General features: G+C 46.8%; 9 protein-coding genes across 9 annotated transcripts; 2 read left to right on the top strand and 7 right to left on the bottom strand.

Annotated features, from left to right (window-relative positions):
* Positions 1–2,742: 2,742 nt before the first annotated feature.
* On the bottom strand, positions 2,743–3,554 carry H6S33_000576 (uncharacterized protein; the record flags this gene model as incomplete). The annotated part of the gene is made up of 6 exons (XM_044831968.1): positions 2,743–2,747; positions 2,846–2,923; positions 2,975–2,991; positions 3,054–3,133; positions 3,251–3,271; positions 3,360–3,554. 6 exons carry the CDS (start codon positions 3,552–3,554, stop codon positions 2,743–2,745), a joined length of 396 nt encoding a protein of 131 aa, XP_044700135.1.
* Positions 3,555–4,956: 1,402 nt separating this feature from the next.
* Positions 4,957–6,864, top strand: H6S33_000577 (uncharacterized protein; the record flags this gene model as incomplete). The annotated part of the gene is made up of 3 exons (XM_044831969.1): positions 4,957–5,229; positions 5,397–6,388; positions 6,450–6,864. 3 exons carry the CDS (start codon positions 4,957–4,959, stop codon positions 6,862–6,864), a joined length of 1,680 nt encoding a protein of 559 aa, XP_044700136.1.
* A 673-nt stretch (positions 6,865–7,537) lies between these two features.
* On the bottom strand, positions 7,538–8,607 carry H6S33_000578 (uncharacterized protein; the record flags this gene model as incomplete). Its single annotated transcript, XM_044831970.1, has 2 exons — positions 7,538–7,672; positions 7,729–8,607. 2 exons carry the CDS (start codon positions 8,605–8,607, stop codon positions 7,538–7,540), a joined length of 1,014 nt encoding a protein of 337 aa, XP_044700137.1.
* A 1,748-nt stretch (positions 8,608–10,355) lies between these two features.
* On the bottom strand, positions 10,356–10,706 carry H6S33_000579 (uncharacterized protein; the record flags this gene model as incomplete). Its single annotated transcript, XM_044831971.1, has 1 exon — positions 10,356–10,706. The coding sequence occupies one exon, from the start codon at positions 10,704–10,706 to the stop codon at positions 10,356–10,358; it is 351 nt and encodes a 116-aa protein (XP_044700138.1).
* A 468-nt stretch (positions 10,707–11,174) lies between these two features.
* Positions 11,175–12,368, bottom strand: H6S33_000580 (uncharacterized protein; the record flags this gene model as incomplete). The annotated part of the gene is made up of 4 exons (XM_044831973.1): positions 11,175–11,366; positions 11,426–11,733; positions 11,793–12,003; positions 12,075–12,368. 4 exons carry the CDS (start codon positions 12,366–12,368, stop codon positions 11,175–11,177), a joined length of 1,005 nt encoding a protein of 334 aa, XP_044700139.1.
* Positions 12,369–12,817: 449 nt separating this feature from the next.
* Positions 12,818–14,338, bottom strand: H6S33_000581 (uncharacterized protein; the record flags this gene model as incomplete). The annotated part of the gene is made up of 6 exons (XM_044831974.1): positions 12,818–13,147; positions 13,214–13,325; positions 13,386–13,861; positions 13,922–14,028; positions 14,113–14,164; positions 14,228–14,338. The coding sequence occupies 6 exons, from the start codon at positions 14,336–14,338 to the stop codon at positions 12,818–12,820; spliced, it is 1,188 nt and encodes a 395-aa protein (XP_044700140.1).
* A 527-nt stretch (positions 14,339–14,865) lies between these two features.
* H6S33_000582 (uncharacterized protein) lies at positions 14,866–16,723 on the bottom strand (the record flags this gene model as incomplete). The annotated part of the gene is made up of 8 exons (XM_044831975.1): positions 14,866–14,909; positions 14,966–15,056; positions 15,119–15,458; positions 15,517–16,062; positions 16,124–16,223; positions 16,285–16,357; positions 16,490–16,576; positions 16,670–16,723. The coding sequence occupies 8 exons, from the start codon at positions 16,721–16,723 to the stop codon at positions 14,866–14,868; spliced, it is 1,335 nt and encodes a 444-aa protein (XP_044700141.1).
* Positions 16,724–16,969: 246 nt separating this feature from the next.
* On the top strand, positions 16,970–17,769 carry H6S33_000583 (uncharacterized protein; the record flags this gene model as incomplete). The annotated part of the gene is made up of 2 exons (XM_044831976.1): positions 16,970–17,154; positions 17,271–17,769. The coding sequence occupies 2 exons, from the start codon at positions 16,970–16,972 to the stop codon at positions 17,767–17,769; spliced, it is 684 nt and encodes a 227-aa protein (XP_044700142.1).
* Positions 17,770–18,302: 533 nt separating this feature from the next.
* On the bottom strand, positions 18,303–20,382 carry H6S33_000584 (uncharacterized protein; the record flags this gene model as incomplete). Its single annotated transcript, XM_044831977.1, has 6 exons — positions 18,303–19,129; positions 19,189–19,255; positions 19,420–19,766; positions 19,819–19,886; positions 19,943–20,041; positions 20,123–20,382. 6 exons carry the CDS (start codon positions 20,380–20,382, stop codon positions 18,303–18,305), a joined length of 1,668 nt encoding a protein of 555 aa, XP_044700143.1.
* Between the last annotated feature and the right edge of the window lie 1,835 nt (positions 20,383–22,217).

A 22,217-nucleotide genomic window follows, 5' to 3' on the forward strand; every position in this document is an offset into this window, starting at 1 on the left:
AATGATACCATAGATCATGCAGTGGTAGCGGTTAATCAATGCAGCCCCAGTGCGCACTGAAACAATCGACGTCAACACTCCACATACTCTGGGGGATTTAAAGTATGTCGTCTGCAATATGCGAATGTGAGGATGTACCCCCTGCATCAGCCTTTACACTTGACAGCAACGCCAGCGTTTTGAAAATTCTTACTATGCTGCATCGACAAGAAAATTCTGCGCGAACAATAATTTTCGTGATGTCATTTAGCTTTCGACAGATACAACTCTAGATGTCCTCAGAAGAGGACCTACTATCGGAGAAACGTAACTCAGCGTTCGATTTTGGGGTGCTTTGAAAGCTGTACGAAGGTCTCAGCAGAGTGTCTTTACCTACACTACGAGTCTAGAGGCCCCGAGTACGTACTTGCAGGCTGCATGGGAGCTAGAGTACCTACTCCACATAGGCTTTCAGCCTTCCTACTCTACCCAGCTCGCTCAGTTAGAGTAATCCTCCATACTTTAGCTCCAAAAGAAGCTGCAGTTATGTCTAGCAGAAAGATTAAATCCGCGGCTGTTTACTTATTATCCCGCATATCTGGTTGGTCGAATATGCGAGTAACGATCGGGGCCGCTTATGATTATGAGATGGCCCACAGCAGAAAAATATTACCCTATGGAGTCAGATACTCAAGATTAAAGTCTTTTTTCTTTCTAGAACCCAAAACCATCAGGGGTAACTGGAGCATATTCATGAGCATGTTAAAATTGGCGAATTAAAGGAGATTCTCTGCAGCTCTAGAGACTGTGTTAGGTGCTAAATCGAAGTGCTCGAGAATGCTAGTTGAAGGGCTCGGAAGATCATGGAGTGCATATGCACAACTTACTGTTCACGGTCAATTACATCTGCATAGGGTCGTGTCTTAAATTACGGAATACGCCCACGCCTATTCTGGAAAGGTCAACTAACGCGAGATGCTGGATCATAGGAGTGCTCTAGAGTACATAGGTACAGGGCTATCCGACAGGGCGAGATACCGATCGGATTATCAGTGTGATCGTGATAAGGGCGGGGTTGTGGTAACAGAACGCATGGCGGGGTATCCGTAAGGAAGGTGGAAGCCAAAAGAGATTGAAGTGGGGGATCAGCACCAACGAAGATAGAGAATCCTCGCGACGATTAGTTGGGTTTATGGCGGAAGTCTTTTCCAGAGCTTAAGCGGTCGATCGGTAAATGTTCGTTTGGTCTTATTTACTCAATGGAGGTTAAGCGTTAGCGCCTAGGCCTATTCCCAGATCCAAATTATGTCGGTATCTACATGTATATAACTACAGACGCCATTAGGATGATATCATTAATCCCATGATAGCTCCGCCCTTTAAATTCTAGATTTTACGCTGATGACCTATATGTACTTAAATCTCGTATCAATTTGTGCACTTATTTTAGTGTTTTATATCTATGACTTTGGAGAATGTTGCATGCATGACACGCAAGTTTCATTCACGTATTGTCACTCGAATTTTACTCAACTTCGCCTGAAACCCATAGCCAGCTAAAACGTACATATCTTTACCCAGCCAACATTTCCTAACCACATAACACATCAGGAAGATATCGATGTGGACAACGAAAGATGCAAAGTAAAGATGCAATTTAGCTTTATTTAAAGCCCACTGGTTTAATATAACCCACGGGATACGCCCTTAAACGACCCTCGGAAAACTTAAGGTCTAACGTTGATCAACCTGCATTATTCATCATCATCCCTTTCACCCCATGCAATGATGACCGCCCTCCTATCGCTAGGGAGCAAAAGAGAAAGAGAAAGCGGATATGTTATGTAGCAGGCTGCTGGTGCGCAGGAAATACCTACACTCAGTGTAGAGAGCCTAGTCAGAACTATATCTCCCACCTATCCAAAACCTCTAAATCCGATAGTGCCTTCACGAATAAGCGAAATAGATGATCATGGGGTGGTAGGGCCAAGCGGTTTAGAACAATTAGCTCAAAAGAAAGCAATATATTTGACTTGGTGGGTTAGGTTTCGAAATAGGGCTATGGGTCATGTGCATTAGACGCCCAGAAAAAGGGCTAGGTTGGAGCTTCGCTCAAAGATTAAGAATTGAAGCCAGTCTTTCAGCTGGAACATCATCGCGGCTGTTTAATTTCTCGTCTTCAATGCCTGACCTTCTCTTCCAGTCTTTCTAAGCATGTCGTTGCTGATAATTCAGATGTCTCAATATGACAAAATTATCAAACTGTAACCTTGGTTTTTCCAAATTTCACCCACCTCTGGCATGAGCCTCTTTAGGATTTTCTCATTTACCACATAGTTAGCATCTAGCCCTCTCTGTCGTACAGCTGATAAGTAAGATGTGTTCCTCGTCCTCAAATGTCATCTAGCTAACATGCTCTCAATTGTATCCCTCATTTATCTGGGGGCTTGCTTTCCACCCCAATTACAAAAGCCTCGATATTAACCAGACATTACAAACAAGATTAGCTGGAACCAAGTTTATTGACCTACCTGCCAGTATTGTATTATATTGGCCTAGCTCCTACGCTTTGTGGGAACGTTTTTCGGCAAAGATCCGGAATTCCACCGGATTTATTGCATTTTATCCGGAATTCCAGAGCCTCCTCCTGTCACACGTGCCACAGCGACAAACATGAGGTGTATGCAGGTTTCTTCTCTGGCCCGGGTTTCCTGGTACGGTGCTGCTAGTACGTCGAGGGCTCACTAGAGTAGAGGTTTTTGGTTACCCTGTGGATGAGGATGTATCAATCACGACATGTCACCCAGAGATTTTAATTCCAAGTAATGGAGTGACTTCAAGCTTAAGCCAAAGAGCCAGTATTTACCAATCTCATCAGAAACCATCGCCACGGTCATTATGGAGTACCAATAAGAGGCCAGCACAGTCGAAGAGGGATCCGGATCTCTGATAGATTAATTTTCTGGGGTTTCACTGTTCCCCGTACGTGCGCAACCGATGACCCCAAGGTACCTGCAAGAATTTAGATTACCCTTTGAACCATTTTTCCTCATGTTACTGTGGGGAATAAACACCGGAGCATAAAGTCAAAAAGCTGGGGGAGATGACCAGGCGCGGCCGGGTCTTCAATTTTTCCATTTTTCCGGAGAGGACGCTAGGGCCGGTGCCCGGGCAAGATCCCCGGTTAATCCGAAGGTTGTTTTGAAACACACCTTCCACAACTCTATATGCCACGTGCATGTCACTTCACCTCAATAAATACATAACGAACGAAACCTCCGATATGTTGTCTCTGAAAGGTTGCTGTTAATTTCCGATTCTCGAGTAGCATTTCATTTGGCTCCGATTCCGATCAGAGCGAGTGGCAAATTGATTCTTACCACCGAGACATCCTTCACTGATCCTTCTTCCCAGGGTTCTTCCTGGAGTCCGGCTGTGGAGGCACCTTCCCGGGTGCATCTCTGGACCCGATTCCGAAGGACCCCACACGCGTTGTGCCTTTCCTCCCCACAAATCTCATCAACGCTATGCCCCACACCCACACCACCCCGCACAAAAAAATATCCTAGCGACATGCCGAAAATTATTGGTCTGAGAAAGATCACAATTACCATCGGAGCGGAAACAAAGTTCACCGAATGTTGGTTATACAAGTCGGGTGTGTACATATGTACACATAAATTTAGACGATAAATCCGATGACAGTGTCTAGGAGTCTATTTGTACAATTGTTTCCCATTATTAGCACTTTATCTTTATTTGTTAGTCGACCTTGGCAACGCAAGGGACGACGAGAAATATCTCTGGCACAGTAAATGTATCTGTGCATGCAAGTGCGGAACTACTATTCGGATGTATACCTAGTAGCCGATTGCTTGTGGATTTTCCGAGTCACAAAAGACAAAAAGTTGGAGGCTAGAGACATATTTATACTCACCGCACATTGGTGATCAGGAAAATAACCAACTATTATTCCGATCTCTGGGCATATCCTCGGCAATCCCGGCTACCAGAGAAGCTTTGCTTCCCAGAATATTGAATACCCCTCTCTATCATCGTGAGGAAAATGACGAAGAGTTGGACAAGTTCCAATTGCGGAGGTGACAGGCTATTTGTCTCAATTATGGGCATGATGGGATCCCAGAACAGCCAACATCCCAGTATCATGACCCCTGACGGCCTTAAATCCTCCAATCGGTATGCCTGGGCGATCGCGTAGTGAAGCTCGTACCGTATCGCATTCCCCCGAGGTTATGAGACGTACCCCCACATCGAGTTTTTAAGATCCCAGGCTTTGGGGGGGGGGGGGGGGGGGAGGAGGATTCTTGAGGCGTAGATGATTGTGGTGGTAGTACATAGTGGTTTGTGGTGGTGGTGTTGGTAGGAAAGTTTTCTCTTTATGTAGAGTAGCGGAAGGATTTGTACCGGCAATCAGGGCTGAATTTGATTGACCAACGGGGGATAGAGTAGAGAGTACGTACTCTGCTGCTCCACAGACATACAGGACATTAATCTATGGCATCATAATGTTCTTGTTTGGCGATCAAGAGTAGAAACGATTGTTCAAAAACACACACGCAGGGCGAGAGATACGTACCACCAGCCAGAGTTGTTTCCATTCCACACTCCCACTCTCCACACCAAATCAGCCAAACAAAGCGTTATTTGCCTGATATCCAAACAAAACAACACAGCCAAGAGAAAACTGCGGCAGTGAGAGTCAGTAAGTACACGGAGTCTGTAAGTAAGTAGCCTTGAATAATAAATCGTCGTTCACCTCCACAATTTGCCCCCCCTCCCCCCTGTTAGCTTATCCGCAGTCTGCGGTCGAGCCTCAGCTGCCCCCCTCAAAAAAAGTACAAAATACTGTAGCCCCCCTCTCCCCTCTACTGATTCCTTTTAATTTTTTTCCGCTGCTCGGGGCCCCCGCATCATTCGCTGTGTTCATCCTCATTCTGCTGCTGCTGCTGCTGCGAGATGGAGACTCCTGCGAGATCTAGCCGCGCGCATCGTCTCAACCGGGGTCCGCTATATTTTCAGCCATGGTCGTTGCCTGCAGTCGCTATTGTCCTCGTCGTGGTCACGATGTTGTCTGGGAGGGCTGTGGGAGAATTGATACAAACGGGGGACAATGGGGACCTGATAAACCGCAGTGGGCTTGTTATGTCCACCACGGACGGAACACGGACATACTCAGTCCCAATAAACCAACTGCCACTAGATGCCAATCACGATCAAGCTAATACAAGGGTACGTTACAAGCATTATCCGTTCTGCATGGGAGAGTGAGGGAGAGAGTTAAACTGTACTTTATCTGTATATCTTATCTGGTTATTTGTTTCGTCTGGGTGGGGGATGCTGGCTATGAAAACATGAATATGGAGATATGAACATGTTACTAATTTGGCCAATCCCAGAAAGTGAAGAACTTTGTCAACAACCTAGTCCTGTACACTTCCGATACGGACCGGGAATTCTCCACTGGCAACTTGGCATTCATATCCTGCGACTCCTCCAACGGAAATAATGCCTCCGCTGCCTTCCTCAAAGCAATCTCCCAGAAACCCCAACCATACTGCGTGATATTCTACACCGTCGAGCACGACTATTGCGACTACAATCCACAGCAAGACTACAATTACGACCTCGTATTTACAACCCTCGACAGAGAATCTGCAAACGACTTCCAGCTCCTCATGAATACCACCGGCGATAAGCTCGATGTCACGATAAACTATGACAGCAGCGTCGAAGATCAGCCAACCCAACAGGACCGAAACAGCTTGTCTTCCAACCAGAATAACAGCGTTCTGGGACCCTCGCCGTCTACAAGCGTGGCGTTGATAATCCTCTACAGCATCACCGGAGTTATCACTGCGTTGTTCCTGCTTATCATCCTGATCGGTGCAATCCGGGCCCACAGGCATCCGGAACGTTACGGCCCGCGAGCGCCCCGGTTTGGCCGCCCCCGCCAGTCACGAGCCAAAGGCCTTGCAAGAGCAGTCTTGGACACCCTGCCGATCGTCCGTTTCGGAGACCCGCCAGCTCCGGAAGGTGCCAATGATGGGATTGTCAAACCAACTGACCTGGAGATGGCACCTGACTCAATCACATCCAGGACATCCGAAGATGATCGTAGAAGGTCTGTCGTGCCTTCGGTAGCATCACAGTCCACCCCGAGTGTAAGTGGAATTGCGCCGGTTTCTGGTGAGGATGCTGCTGCGAGGGAGGGTGCCGAGCCGGCGGTGATGTCAACGTCAGAGATGGATCCGTCGCAGCTGAGGTGCCCGGTTTGTATGGAAGACTTTGAGTCTGGAGTGGATCTGCGTGTCCTGCCGTGCCATCACAGTTTCCACCCAGATTGTATTGACCCATGGCTACTTAACGTTGCTGGTTCCTGTCCATTATGGTATGTATAAACATCACTATCATGCCTCTCTAAAAGTTTTGTAACTAACATCTCGGAACAGCCGTATCGACCTCCGCCCTGAAGACCAGCGTCAATCCATCGAAGTAACCCCTCCACCAGCCCCAGAACCAGTTCAGAGTGGCAGCCGCATAATGCGCTATCTCGATATCGCACGCGGCAGCTCTTCAAGTGACGAACGCATGGCCGCCTTGAGGCAGCTGCGAGAAGAGAACGGCACCAGACCGCCAAGGAGCCGCGCGCCAGAGTTGGGGATCAGTAGACTGAGAAGGGTCTTTAACCGGCGCATGAGCGGGAGTAGAGCGGGCTCGTCGGTTACGGTTAATGAGCCTGCGCCTCCGGCGGCTGAAGTGGCGGGTGCGGAGACGGCACGGGGGGGTGTGGGGTTGACGACGATTAATAGTGCTGATGTGGAGAGACCTGCTCCTGCAGTCCTTAGCGACAACAGTCAGCGTTAAGACAATAGCGTGATCAGCAATCGATTAAAAAAAGCTCGGGTTTCAGTATTACTATTTTATTCCTATCTTATTCTCACGTAAGCAGCGGGTTTGGACTTCTTTTAGCTTGGGAAATGTATATATAGCTTTTTTTTTTGTTCCTCTGGCATTTTTCTCATTCTTTCTTTGCATTGGTTACACTTATTTATTTTTGGAAGTGAAAAGGACGGATGGGATGGTTCGATGGCTTGATGGCTTGGGTTCTGGGTTTTTTTGTCATTCCTTTGGCGTGTGGATTTTTTTTCCGTCTTTTTTTATTGCTGTTGGAGGTGTCTGGTCTGGCTGGCTGGCGGATTGCATATTTGCATATGAGCATACTTAGCATGTGGCTTGATTGGGTTGGGTCTAGTTGTATAGATGAGGACGTGGAATAGCGGAAATGCATAGAATCAAATTGGGAGGCACATGTATGTAGCTTGTATTTGAGCTTTGGTTCGGGATATCTACACTTGTGCGCATCCCGCGACGCAGTATCGGATCTTCGGCGAAAAGTGTATCCGTGGTGATGGTGAGGCATATTACCCGTAATGTCTCCGCTTGGGGTTGAGTGATATCCCATGACCTTATAACTTTAAGTATTGCTTGTTGATAGTTGGGGTATTTGTCTATATTTTTTTTTTTATTCATCTTCTGATCAGCCGTTCTTTGAAATTGCATCTTTGCAATTCCGGAACCACTTGCTGAACGAGTCATCATTACCATCGTTCGCAAGGGTTGCCAGCTCTGCCAACTCAATGGCTTTCTTCTCGAACTCTTTTTGCGCCTCAGCCTGTCAATAATCCCAATCAGTAACTTCCATAATGGAGAAGAAAGAGGAGTCCGCACAGCCTCATCTGCATCGTCCTCATAGTATCCCATGCCGATATCGTCTCCCGAGTTTGCCACACTCTTTGCCAATTCCGCGATCTTATCCAATCGCTGGGCATCCTGTAGCTTTCCCTCGCCTGCCAATCTTCGCTTTACCACCGCGCCGAGGAGAATAGTGGCCAACTTCATCTTCTTTAACGATGCGTCCACTTTCTCCCTAGCCTCAGTGTCGTCCTTCGAGAGGGCCTTCTTTGGCGCATCCCAGAACGCATCCTCGTCCTCGGCTTCACCCTCCGCCTCATCATCTTCGTCCTCGTCGTTACTCTCAAGCCACTCCTTGAGTTCCGCCATAGCATCTTTCAGCATCGCCATATGCGACTCAACTACATCCTGGACCACCCCGGCAAGCCCCTTCGCCCTCAGCGCGACCAGCCCATCTGCAGCCTGCCACACCACACCCGTGCTCGCTAGCCGATCTCTCGCCCCCGCGCTCTTGCCCACTCGGCAGATCTCGGGGATCTCTTTCGCAAACTCCTCCAGCGCCGCCAGGGTGTTGTCAGCGGCCCTGAGCACAGCAGCATACAGAGTGCTTCCGTGCTGCTTGGGCGACATTAGCTCCACTGTGGCCAGCAGCGGGGGCACAACGAACTGCATGATGTCCTGGACGCAGCGCGCAGCGGCATCGTAGATGATGTTAGGTGGCCGAATCGCGATGGAGAGCTTGGTGGTGTGGGCGCGCGTGAGGGCGCCGATGTCGTGGAGGATGTCGAGTGGGTTGTCGGTGGAGGGCTTGGAGGCTGGGGCTATGCCGCCGCTGGAGAGGAGGCTGCGGCTGTGTGATATTAGTGTTAGAAGCGAGAGCGTGGATGCTTCTAGGGATTTTGTGGGCGTAGTCATTTTGGGCTGTGCGAGGGCGTGGTTGCGGGAGTGGTTGTTGTGGTGGTGGGGGTTAATGGTGGGGTAAATGATTAAAGATTTGACAGTTTGGGGTGTTCCGGGTAACCAGGATTAAAGTGCCCGATTTGTACCATTGGGGTAGTGAGTGCTCCTGGAAGTATCTACTTGGCTATCTGAGTATATCTTGGTCCAATGCTAGATCAATAGCTGCTATAGATGCATGTAGATTCATCCCTTTGGAGGGATCGTTTAGCCTTCTTTAAACGGTATAAACCCAAAATAAAAAAAACCGGTAATGACGATCATTGACACATATTCTGGGGGACAACTCTACAGCCGTCCCATGATAAAGTAAAGTAGAAGTTACCTATTTACTTTGATAGACTTATTTCATGGAGTAGCGATGGATAGCCTCTTTGAGCTATCTGATATTCAGTAAAGTAGTCACCGAGCTTGCCATCCATGGACATAACACCGACGGCTTGGTATAAACCACTCATTAGAGGCACTAGTAGAGTGCTGATAGGAGACGAAGATTTGTCCAACAGTCTGCTAGATGAAAAGCTTGGTATAGTGATCAACCAGGCCTGAACAATCTCAAAATGTCCCGTCCCGGGGGTGTATCTGGCGGAAACATCTGGGATTTGAGGCTTTCGGAGCCCTTTCTTTTGTCCAAAGATAAATGGAGATTATCTAGTAGTAGCATTAAAGGTCGAATAAACTCCAGATGTCTCTCGGACATCCATAGCCATTAGTGAATATATGTAGTCTCACATGCCACATATGCAGGGCCACTAGGTATCTGGAGATGTGAAGATAGAGCTATAGTACGCCCCGCCGGGGGTCTGGTCTGAAACACTCCTCGCTCGTGAAAAGAACTCGAAATCCTGTGATTAGTAGTAAATGTAGGTTGTTCCCGCTAAGATGTAAAACCTGCGGAGGCTTCGGTCTTCGGACTTGTGGCCGGGTAATGAATGGGTTGGGGGGACTGGCTCAATTGCGATGTACCCCGGGTACATGAATTCAACCACAACTGAAGTTCCCTTTCTAGTGCAGCGTCTTACCCCCCTCATCTCCCCGCTTGCATACACGCCCAAAGTCCTGAGTCTTGAGAGCGGCACCGCCGAGATCTTTGAGCCTAAAACAAGACGGGTTTTGCCCAAGTTTCATCTCGTTTCATCTAGATCTACCCGTTATCGGATCAGATGCCGGTAAATATGATCGCAATTAAACTTTAAACAACCCTACATTCGCCAAGGGTGGGGGGTATCACGTCACAGATCCGACTTCCTCCAGGAATCTATATGTCCGACTGCTCTGGGGGGCCACAGTTTATGTTATGATAGCCAGTCAAAGAAAATGGACAGCATAAAGCAGGGGAGCGGATAACAGTAATGTGTAGATAGCTCGTACCCGGCCTAATATCAAGTTACTAGCTATTTAATTCGGCGTACGCATAAGTACGAGGTTGTAAAGAGCGCCGTTTCCCAGAAGACCCCCAGCTATATATATGCGTGGTACTTTTGGCTTTATATTTACTAGTCAACAAGCTCTAGTACGTTGGTTAGGGTAATAATGAGGGGAAACATCAGCTGCAGGCTCCGGGAAATGATAGGATTACAACTTAAAACAAACACGTACAACAAACTCTCAACATATTAATCCACCTTCTACAACTCTCTACGTCAACCCCGCCATCCACAAACAGACGTATTAATCTAACAAGTCGCACCGCTACATATATATGCTCAAACCACCAGAGCAGCATCCACACTATTAACGCCGGCCTCCCTGTCCTCCGGAGCCCAAGCTCTCAAATTCGATAACCCATACGCCCTCCCACCACATCCATAGACATTCATTGGATCACTACAACCAGCAGACTCGTAGCCTATTACTCTGCCAGGGCTGGGCGAGGCGTGGGTTATGTATCTGATTGGTGCGCAATGGGGTTTTATAGGCCTTATGGTAGGATTTTGTGGGACGCTACTGTTCTCGTGTCGTCGTTCGGCGGCGCGTTTGTAAAGGTCTCGGGGAATTGAGTAGAAGCCGACTCCGGGATTTTGGTTACGCTCGGGGGTTTTCTTGACCGGGAACATGTTGAGGGGTGGTATTCGTGTTTATTTTGGGACAAAGTAGGAAGTGGGATATCTACTAAATTATCTAGGACAGTTAAACAGCTGTCTTTATAAAACCGTCCTTCTGAAGCTCTAAAATGTTCATTTTCAAGATGCACATTCTATTTCAGGTGGTGTGGCACGGCACGCGAGTGATAAGTTATGCAGCAAACCGTCAACATGCGCGACCAAGTTTGATCGTAGGAAGCCAATACATGTATGTAGTTCCTTGTTCCTTGTTATAGCTTTAAGACGGATGATATATTGCTGCATCAGTATCTTCGTAAACAAACTAAACTTTGATGTGTGTATTTACAGCCAACAAATGCTACGCGCCGGTATATGTAAATGTCATTCCCAAGGAGCAATGCAAATTAAACAAAAGAAACTCCCTTACACCCCCAACTACACCGATATTTTCTAAACATTTTCTGCCTGTAAGCTAAGTGCTTACTTCTTCCCAGAGGTTGCGCTATTGAATCCTGATGAAAGTGCCCACATAAAAACAACTTGGACAATATAGCTGTACAAGAACAAGAATTGGGTGCGACGGTTCTTCTGGGTTCGATTGACAGCATACATAGTGCCTCGGGGATTGTCCGCTGTGTTATCCGGAAGTAAAACATATTTCAAGCTCCGTAACTGTTTCAAGTTAGAAATTATACCACAGGATGAACCAATAAAAGACAACTGGCACATACTAAGAAGAATGCATTCGCGTTGAAAGTATAAGCAAATACCAAATATTCTAACCATCGGGACCCGATAGTTGTCATAGCCAGCGTGACGATAATCCCCACGAACTTATATCCAGAATACGCCACGAGATCCATCAATTGACTGTCATTATTGATGCTCAAAAGATAACATCCGATCTTAATAATACCGATCTCAAGGATCACAATAGTAAATGCAAAGGATGCAGTGTAACCGAGCTGTTCGGGGTTAAAATTGCCGGCAAGACCGTAAAGGAGAGTTGATAGAAGGATGTAAGTGACAAACGCCATAACTGCATGCCACCAAGCTGGGTAAGCTATGAACAACGCCACTTGGGTAAACGCGATGTACCTGGAATATACATGTCGGGCGAATTGATATCATCTCTCGGTGGAAGGAAATAAGTATCAACCTGGCCATTTGCCCCAGCTCTTTGAGACCCACTGCGAGACCATGGCTTATGTCGCCATGGGAAAAGTACAAGGTATAGTTTCCGGAGCACGTAACTGTTGGAGACGTTGAAATAATGTTTTAATGCACCTACTTGTAAATATTTCCCAAACTAGAGGATAATCCACTTAGAAATCTGCAGGCGTCCTCCCATTGGCTAGAACCCGAGGCGGGGGAACCTACGTTTTGCTCCACATAAGCACCAGCAGCTTCAGTAGCTCTTCCTCCGACCTGAAAAGCCATCGCGGCCCTGGGGTCACTAAAGAAATCGCCATACGCAGGATGCATGCCCTGGCTCGGCTGTTGATTTCCCATTGTGTTCTGCATTGGTTGTTGGGCGTACGGCGAGCTGTACGCCGTAGCGGTATGTGGAGGTGGTGGAGAATGCATCACTGGAATAGGTACATGGTGCTGGGGAACGGGATGGTGAAGAGGAGGTGATGCGCCGGATGCTGGAAGATAACCGGAGCGCTGCATTGCGAAGTCTTATGGACGCTGGGGTGTGGATATTGATGATGACAGATCTACTTTATCGTGGGAGCAGGTTGAACGGGGCGCTGAACCGGCTTTGGACTGGGGTTAATCCGGTTGTTTCTGGGAATCTGGCCTGGATGATGCCACATGCAGGAACAGGTGAAACAGCCGGGTAACTGGGAATGTTTATCCAGACACATTGAGCTGCCTGTTTGGTTTAGTGTATGCAGCTGTTGAAGCTTTTTTTGATGCCTATTTTATAGACAAATTTGAAGGCGAATTGCCAAAGGTGAACGGAAAGTCCCTTAGACAAAGGGACCTGCCTGATATCGAATTTTTTGTATTCAGAACTGGGTGTAACCGGAAACCTCTAGCTATGAAACAACCAACCCTCTAAATTATACCATATATACAGAAAGAAAAAAACAGAGGAAAAGCAGGAAAAGGTCCCCTCACAATATCTCAACTATCTTATCATCGTCTTCATCTTCCTCGTCACCTTCGGCCGTCTGCACGAAACCACCCTCATCATCATTGGCCTCATCTCTCATCAGGACTTGGACAAGTCTGTCACATGCATCCTGAACATCATCGTCGTCAACCGCCATATGGCACTCCTTGATTACTGTATAGACGTTGACCTTTCTCATGTATTCTCGTGCTGGTCTTGTGGTGGTGAGAATCAAAAGTGTTTCAAGGTGTGTAACAATGATTGACATGTCAGTGTCACGCTTCTTGTCCGGAGGAAGCATCTGAAGATCAGCCGGCATTTCCAGCATTTCCTATCATCAAAAGCTCTGATCAGCATCTCTTTCTCAATAATTAGCATTGTTAAAGAGATAACTTACATCTTCAGGGAACTCTTCAGGTCCGCATAGTGGTAGTAAGATATACGGCAAAAGGTTCACCTCGTCCTCACTCAAGAAAGCAGTGTGTGAAGGTATATCGAAGCACGAGTTCCTTAACACATCATGTTAGCATTTATATCATATTAAAAAAAACCAGCGGGCAAATATTTACTTGATAGTAGATGCAACACCCTTCCTCCTAACGGTACTATGGTGTTCCGTGAACACAACCAATTTTGAGATTGGAATGACATCATCATATGCCTGTCTCGCGATAAAGTATTTTCTACCCTGTGGCAGTCTACTCAAGTCCGCAAAGAAGTAAGCTAGATAGTCGAAGTCGGCATTCTTGTTAAGCTTCTTCTCTGCGCCCTTTACGAAGCAGTCCATAAGCTGATCGAGAGCATTAGGGCTGTCGCTAACTCCCTTCCCCGGGACAGCGCGCTTTAGGTCCAAAATTCGTTGAATTGAGTCGCTCTTCGCCATATTGGCTAGGAGCATCGCGATTAGGTCTGCATGTGCGTTTTCCGGGTCTGTGATCTTTGAGAGCAACAGCTCAAGGAAGAGATCATCGCTTGCGATGTCCTTGAGCACAGCTGAGTCATCGGAGATATTTACTAATATCTTTAAGGCATGGACTGCTCGTGCCTAATGGACGATTATTAGTATTAGTTCACTATTGCTCTAAGTTTCTCGTGGAGCTCTTACTGAAACATCGCCGACAAGAAGTTTAAGGTTTTTGATTGGCGCGAGACCCTCTGGCCTAAAAATTTCAGACTGAGGGCCTTTGCTGTATCCGACTAAGTTCTCAAGCGCTTCAAAAGAGCAATCTGGTCAGTCTCTGTTTTGAAAATAGCCTTCGAGGGTGAAACAGCATTCCGCCCAAACTAATTTCATACCTATTTGTCTGATCTCCGGCCGCGGAGATCCCAAAAACCCTACAAGCTCTTCCTAAATTCCGTAGATTCGATTAGCAATCATTTTGAGTCAAAAAAATGGCGGAGATAATCTCACAAGTTCTGTTGGCATTTTGAATGTACTTCTTGTCTGTTCAAGTAAGATATCCTCTTCAGGTGCAGGCGGTTTCCCCTCATCTAATTTTGTGGGTGCATAGGTAGTATACATGACAGCGTGAGGCTCTTGGTGGGGTGAAGTGCAGTGAAACTTTTCCTAAGATGGTATGGATCCCACGGTTGTGACCGTTGGAGGGGCCAAAACGAAAACAGGTTTAAAACGGCAAGGGTCCATCTTAGTGGATTTGTAACAACAGACCAGCCCCAACTGGAGTTGGCTCCTAGTACTCAGGCACCTACATACATATATTTCCCTATGATTTCCTAATCTATTTTTGTTTGGTATTAATAACTAAACTTGTCTCTTGCTATAGACTTGGTCGCATGCCTGCTTAACCATGAAGCAAACTTCAGGGCACTTGGGCGGGCTGATAAAGCGAGGTTCGTTACTTTGTAGCGCGCATCATTTGCTAAAAGGAAAAATTGGGAATAAAAGTACTAAAGACAGACAGATATAGAGAGGAAAAAAACCCAGTAAGCTGTACAAAGAATGCCAACAACCAGAATCAATAACAATCAAAGCTTCTCTAACCACAGCATCAAGTATATAGCACTAACTACATCTATAGCTACCTACACCTAGATCCCTAGAGTGAACTCAACGCCAACATCGATATCACGCGCTAGATTTGGTTAGCATATCATATAGTAGATCCTGGTATGGGATATAGAAGCTTACCCATCTTAACGACTTTCGAGAACTGCACTGCTTTCTCAGCAGCATCCTGCAGGTCCTCAAATGAGAAAATCTTCAATCCAGAGTCATTGATCTAGAGCCCTCCAAGTCAGTCACAAGATCCAATGAAGTTTTCGGAAATGATCAAGACATTACCAATCTCTGGGCCTCCTGCATGTTAGTGCCTTGGAGACGAGCAACAATTGGGATTCTGAGGTTCATGTTTGACACAGTGGCGATCAAACCCTGGGCAATAGCGTCACATCTTACGATACCGCCGAAAATGTTGACAAAGATAGCAGTGACCTTAGGGTCGCTAGTGATGAGCCTGAAAGCCTGTTCAATAGCCTGGGCAGTAGCTCCACCACCACAGTCTAAGAAGTTTGCGGGCTGGCCACCGTTCAACTTGATGATATCCATGGTGGCCATAGCAAGACCGGCACCATTGACCAAGCATCCAATGTCACCATCAAGCTTGATGAAGTTCAAGCCGTGTCTGTTACACAAATTAGTAACGCAAGACAACGGAATTTACATGTAAGGAAGCTACATACTCAGCAGCCTTAACTTCATCAGGGTCCTCCTGGGACTTGTCCCTCCATGAAAAAATCTCCTTTTGTCTGAACTCTGCGTTGTCGTCGAAGTTCAATTTTGCGTCCATGGCCATGACCCTGTGATCATTGGTTTCGCTCAGGGGGTTGATCTCAATCTGGATAGCATCCTTTTCAACGAAAACTTTGTAAAGTTTCTTGATAGTATCGGCTGCCTCCTCAATGCATTGCTCAGAGAATCCAAGATCAGTAGCAATTTTAGTAGCCATGGCATCAGTGACACCAGTGTGGATGTCAACAGGGGTGGTAATGATAGCCTCGGGGTTCTCCTTAGCAACACCCTCAATGTCCATACCTCCCTGGGAGGAAGAGACAATGATTGGTCCCTGAGTAGCACGGTCCATCAAAATGGCAATGTAGAACTCGCGACGAGCGAATTTACGCTCACAGATGTAGACACCTGTGCAGAGCTTTCCAGCTGCGCCAGTCTGCTTAGTGATGAGTTTCTGGCCGATCATCTGCCCAGCGAACATCTTGGCCTCTGTTGGTCTAGAAAATAATCAATACATACCCTTAAAGCTAGAGGATAAAAGCATGTTGGGTGACATACGAATATATCACACGCACACCACCTTTGAGTCCGTTACTAAAAGTTCCCTTTCCACGTCCACCAGCGAGCACCTGTGCTTTGATGACCATATCATCGCCTCCTGTATTTTAACATCAGTAATCCCATGTCTGTTTTCGCACCTGAATAAGATGCTCACGAACCGATCTCCTTTGCAACCGCCTCTGCTTCTTCAGCAGTTTTCGCATATGCACCCTTAGGCACTCCAATACCATACTATTTCTCGCAAAAAAACGAAAAACAAAATTAAACACTGCCCATCAGCACGATGGTAGCCAAATATATATATATTATATTATATAATAATATATAATAATATATATACAGCCATTTGTGGAGCCCACTCACGGATTTCAGAAGATTGGCCGAGAGATATTCATGAATCGACAGGTTTCGCTTCTGGGACTGCAAAACATTGCTTTTGATTGAGGATTCCTACCCAAAATCAGCACGATAAACCCCAGTATCAAACCAAAAAAAATTGAAAATATCCAGCTATAATAGAAGCAAACGAAACATGAAACATACCTTGACAGCATTGAAAGCTGCCAAAACGGGCCTACTTCTGGCGAGCCTGAACATGATGGAGAGGAGCGGAGATTGGGAGAAATGTAATGTAGGTGATTACTACAAGCTGCAGTTGTGGTCTGATGTGAAGATGGGTTTTTATCTATCTCCAGCGCCTCGGGAGTCGGGAGAGTCAGGGAGTAACGTTGGAGGGGGTCGGTCACGCTACCTCGTTACCCGGCCACCCAAGCTTTTGTTGATTTTGGTTCTATTCTTGGTTTCACATACATAGAACATCTCCAGAAGTCAGATAATTCACCGATGTCGGCGTCTACAGCTCCTTCTGTGGACGCAATCCAAGCTACAATAAATGTTTCAGTAGCCCAATCTCGTCGCCTGATCTCGTCATGGCTTCCTCCCCCAACACCACAAGAAATTGCATCGCAGAAAACCGACGAGCAGCTAGCCAATGAAGATGCAGAATTATTTAAGCCCATGCCTCCTAGGTAGATTCCAGCTGTTACCCATATTCCAACACCTTAAAACCCTTTTAATTTAATGTCTCACTCAAAATATGGTCTCCAGGAATATTTTAACTAATCTCATAGTTAATTCCATACAGACTAGGCCTTGGTGCACCAATCCCTAAAGACTTCCTCGATAGCGCAGACCCCAAGGCCCGGCGACAAGCAATATCAGCCAATGAGCACCTCAAACGGAAAATTATGGGGAGGACAAGGCCATCTTCCAGTAACCAGGGGGCTTCTAAACCTCGGCCACGAAGCGGTAATGATCAATCGAGCACCAAAAATGACGGCGACGACGACGACGACGATGATGAAGAGGAGGGGCGGTCGTCATTGGGAAAACCAAAGCGTCAAAAGACCGGGAAAAAGAAGGCAAAGGGAAAGGATGAACCTAAGGTAGCCACAAAAGAGGGAAAGACCGAGGAAATTATGGAAGATGGCGAAAAGGACTCCAAACCTCATAGCTCTGCCGACAAAGAAGAGAGTACAAAATCTTCCCCCAAAGGTCCTATTCGATATGGAACATATCTTGATGTGCACAAAGCTGAAAAGGCAAAGAAGAAAAAGAAGAAAAAGAAGCAGCTTGCCAACTAAGAAATGACAAAAGCAAATTTGGGACTAGATGATATCTTTAGATTCTTTTCAATTGTACTATAGTAAATAATAAAATTTTGTTCCCCAAAAGCATCAAGATGTTGCGCTAGCTACTCGTAGGGTATCTTACGATCATCGTTCCTTTCGATGGTATTAACGTACATAGGTTATGAACATCGTAAACTTGTTCTTCCCCAAACGCCAAATAAAGAAAGAGAAAGTAGAAAAAAGAAACGAAAATAATAAATCAACAGGTATCTTCCAGCCGAATAGAAGAGGGTAAACAATTTCTACCCCCATCTCATGGATATACGTTTAGTTACGAGTACCAAATTTCCTTCCGTTAAACTTACATCTCCTTTCCCGTGCCTCTCACCCAGCAACAGGCGTCGCGGACATTAGGATAATCAAACAATCAAATAATACAAGAAATAAAGCTCTTAAAACGCCATAAACATATGTTTCCAAAAAAATTCTCCGCCAATATCAACCTTGACCCCTATTTATCCACCCCATTCCCGTTTCATTCATTCTTATTGGATTCTTTTCCGCTTATTCCTATCTTCCGGCTCACCGTCAGACATTCCCTCCCTCCGATCTCTATCGTTATCACCGGAGGAGTTGTCTGTGGGGTTCAGCAAAGCATGTACACTGCTGGATGCAAGGCTTGAGCGCCTAGTTGGAGGTGCCGTGTGGGCCGCTTCTCGTGGATTGAACTTTGGCGGACCACTGAAGTTCCACCCACTGTCTTGGACGCCGTTAGTAGATGTGGTCTCGCTGAGTGGCGGCGTGGTTTGTGAAGAGAAGATAGGTGGCCTATGCTGTTGGATTTCATAGTTTGCCAGTATTTCTCTTGTGTTGTCATGTTGGGGGTGGGGATGCCTATTCGGTGAGGGTGGCCATTGATGACCTGGACCACCGCCCTGAGGAAGACCACTGAAAGGCGAATTTGCCTGCCAGCCCTGGAGTCGGATGTCCGCCGAGGTGTGGCGCCGTGACAAATGACTGGGCGGCGATTGAAAATTGGCGAGTGGGTGCTGCTGTGGGGGCTGAGGGGGCTGTTGAGGTCGAAGTGAATTCGGAGAGGACGACCCTGCAAGAGCCCCGGGAGCAAACCGTCTGGGCGGGTTCGGTATGTGTGGTGGTGCCGGGGTCCGGAAGTAACCGCCCGGTCGTAGTGGGCCGGTTATAGAAGACCTTCGGGACTCATCGTCTAGGGGTCTTTGCCTCGGCGACAAAGGCGCGGAATTATCCATACCTAATGATGATGTGAACATAGGCTGTCGGTCACGAAGCATCAGATCTTGCGGTTCCTCCAAGAGCTGAGTATGGCGTTCAATCTCCTTTTGCATGGAGTTAACTTGACATTATGTTAGTTCAATAGCCTGCTGAGGGGGTATGACTTAGTCCAATTCTTACTTTCACGTAAAATTGGCGCATCAGAAGGAAACAAATTCGTCATGAATTGCGATAGGTCAATTGTCCACTATATAGGTATGAGCGGGCCGCGCATCTGAATAGGCTAGAAGGAATGGGGAAAGAATGCAATAAACGGCAAAAAAGGCAAGACAAGTAACATAGGGTAAAGAGGAAAGAAAAGGAATGAGAAAGCTCAAGGTAGGTAGAGAAAGCTTTAGATCTGGGGCTCACCTGATGGCATCTCGTAAGCCCCTCGATCGCAGTTTGGCAGCGATTGGAAAGCATAGCATTGGTTTCTTCGGTCCGGTTAAGCCTGAATGCGATATCATTTATCGTGTGTTCAAACACCGACATTCGGTTTTCTATAGAATCCCCCATTTGTTCATTGGGGGTTCCAGGTACTGATGGGCCAGCGCTTTTCGATCCAGGGAACGAATCCCGATGTATTAGAGCGTGTCTTGAAGCCCGTCGTTTTATGTCTCTTAGGCCAACTAGATCCCCACGTTTAAAACTTCCGTTGCCATGTTTGAATTCCCATAATGTTGAATCCGGAGAACCAGTATGGAATACGTCGTTTACTTTAAAAAGGATCAGTAGTGGCCTCCTGCCAGTAGCGCATGTAAGAGTTACCTTTATGAAAACCATACATGTTGAGTTGGCGGACAAACGATGATATGTTGGTATGCTTAAAATATTGGCTATAGGTTTTTATAGTTAGCTTTATATGCCAAGTTATTGTTATTATAACTCGCACCTTAAAACTTTCGAAAACTCTCCTGTAGGCTGTACTACAAAACTATCATTCGAAGGCGACCAGGAGATCAAGTGCTGAATATTGGCGTCCTCGAGCATACTACATGTATTTTTTTCCAGATGTCAGCCTACAATACTTTGCCTAATTCCAATGAATACCGGGGTGTTGAAAATTCAGTACTTGTAAAGTTTGTGGATGAACGCCGTCTGGACCTTTGGCTGTTGTATCCCTGCAGCACCCCCGAGCGCCATTCCTGGTCCCGAATTAGGAGTATTTCCCATCGGGGTGTCCATTGGGCCCGAAAGCGTCATACCGTCCATCTCTGGACTACTTGTGTTTTCGTTCTTTGAATCGGCGGTATTCAATGGTGGGATCTGCTGTCCTGCCTCGCCGGAGAAGGGAGTTCTCGGGTTCGGCTCACTCGGGAGCTGTTGCTCCATCAGATCCGAGTCTGAGAAGCTAGACCCAGGCCTCTGGGTGCTACTTGGTGATCGAATCTCAAGCACGGTCTGTAACCCAGGGCGCGCTATTGTGGATAGGCCGGACCTTGTTATGGAGGGCCTAGACAGCGCTGTTGCGGTCGACAGGATGACGGGAATGGCCTAGATAGACCAATTGCGATTCCAAAGCCTTCTTGCGGATATGGCCGAGGCTCCAGAAGCGATTCTTCGGTATCCCGTTGTCTGCGCGGGTAACGACAGATGGATCAAAGGGAGAGAAGCGAAGGAGGAGGCGGCGACGTGCGTGTTGCGTAGATCCGTAAACGACAGTAAAGAAAGCCTTTCGTTCCTGTTACAAACCCACTTATTTTTATTTATTTTTCCTTTCTTGCTTTCCTTTCTTCTTCTTTCACTGAAGTGATTTTTTTTTCTCCCCTCTTTTCTTTTTTCTTTCTTGATAATTCTTTTAAGAGAAAAGAACTAAATCCAGCAGGTGTTCTTTGTCTTGTTCTGATCCCTGGAAGCTGGTGTTGTTCGACGGGCGGATGGAGCGATCTCGGATGGGGGGGAACAGAAGAGCTTCTCGAAAACAACAGCTGGAGTTTTTTTTTTCTCTTCTTCTGTCGTTGTCGTCGTTCTTGTCGTTCAAGGAAGAAAGCCTTGGGTATATGTATGCAGGGGCACTAAAAATAATGACGGGATCTGAGATACAAAATATGGGCGAGCTACTCGGGTACGAAAATCAATGACAGCAAGCACTAGTAGCTATGTAGCCGCAGCAAGGCAGGAGTTATGAGAGAGAGTGTCGTCGTCAGCCGGGGCAGGACAATTGAACAGCGGAGGAGACCGATAGACAAAAAGAAAATATATAAAGGACGAGACGGGTAGTAGCCAGCAGCGGCGGTGAAAAGACGTCCGGATTGTATGCTGGACACGGATTACCAGACAGGTTGATGGCAAGATAGCCGTGATATTCCTCGGGGAGATGAAAGTTTGGGGGGGTGGTAAGGGTTGGCAAGGTAGGGGGGCGTTCGACACAAGTGTTTGAGGCGCGCCGGTGGTGGAGAACTGAGCTAGAAAATGCAATGTACTTCCGCGCCGTCAGTATTTAGAGTACGTATGCGGGGGGGGGGGGGGGGGGGAGCCTACGGAAGGATAAAATATCTTCCTAAAGGGAGGGATTATGGAAGAGACGAAGGTGGGACGAAGGATGCCCGTGCCACAAGGAATAATATTATGAAGATAATGCACCAGACAGCGTGAACCTCGCCCTCTCTTTTAAGAAATCTTTAAAGGCAGGCCGACGCTGCTTCTTATACTTCTGCTTCTTCTTCCTCTTCTTGTTGTTCTTCCCCGTCTTCTGTTTCCTCTTCTGCAGTTGCTGACAGCTTCTACAGAATGCAGATGACGAGAGCGTGAGGCAGTGAAATTTAAAGAGAAAGTGAGAGAGATGGCGGCGAGAGGAAGAGAGGAGAAAGAAGAAAGAAGAAAGGAGGAGTAGGAGGAGCACACACTATCAGGAACGGAAGAAGGAAGGATTCATATTTAATAACGTGGATGAGAACATAGACAGGTAAATTCTTCTGGCCTCATATGGTATCTCACTATCATTTGGATTATCATTATTATTTTCTATTGCCCAAAGCATGCTAAGGCGCAAAATTTGAGCAATAGGGTAATGGGTAATGAATGTGTGTAGCTGGCGCCAATATGGAGTCTTATTTACTAGATACTAACCTACAAAATAACGGGTCAAACGGCGGCGGCGCTGGATGAACGGTTGGGATGATCATGATGGGATGGGGGGCAATTGGGAATGGTACATGTAAGTACAT

The sequence above is a fragment of the Morchella sextelata genome, assembly GCF_020137385.1.
Source record: "Morchella sextelata strain SCLS chromosome Unknown scls_1, whole genome shotgun sequence".
Classification (NCBI taxonomy): domain Eukaryota; kingdom Fungi; phylum Ascomycota; class Pezizomycetes; order Pezizales; family Morchellaceae; genus Morchella; species Morchella sextelata.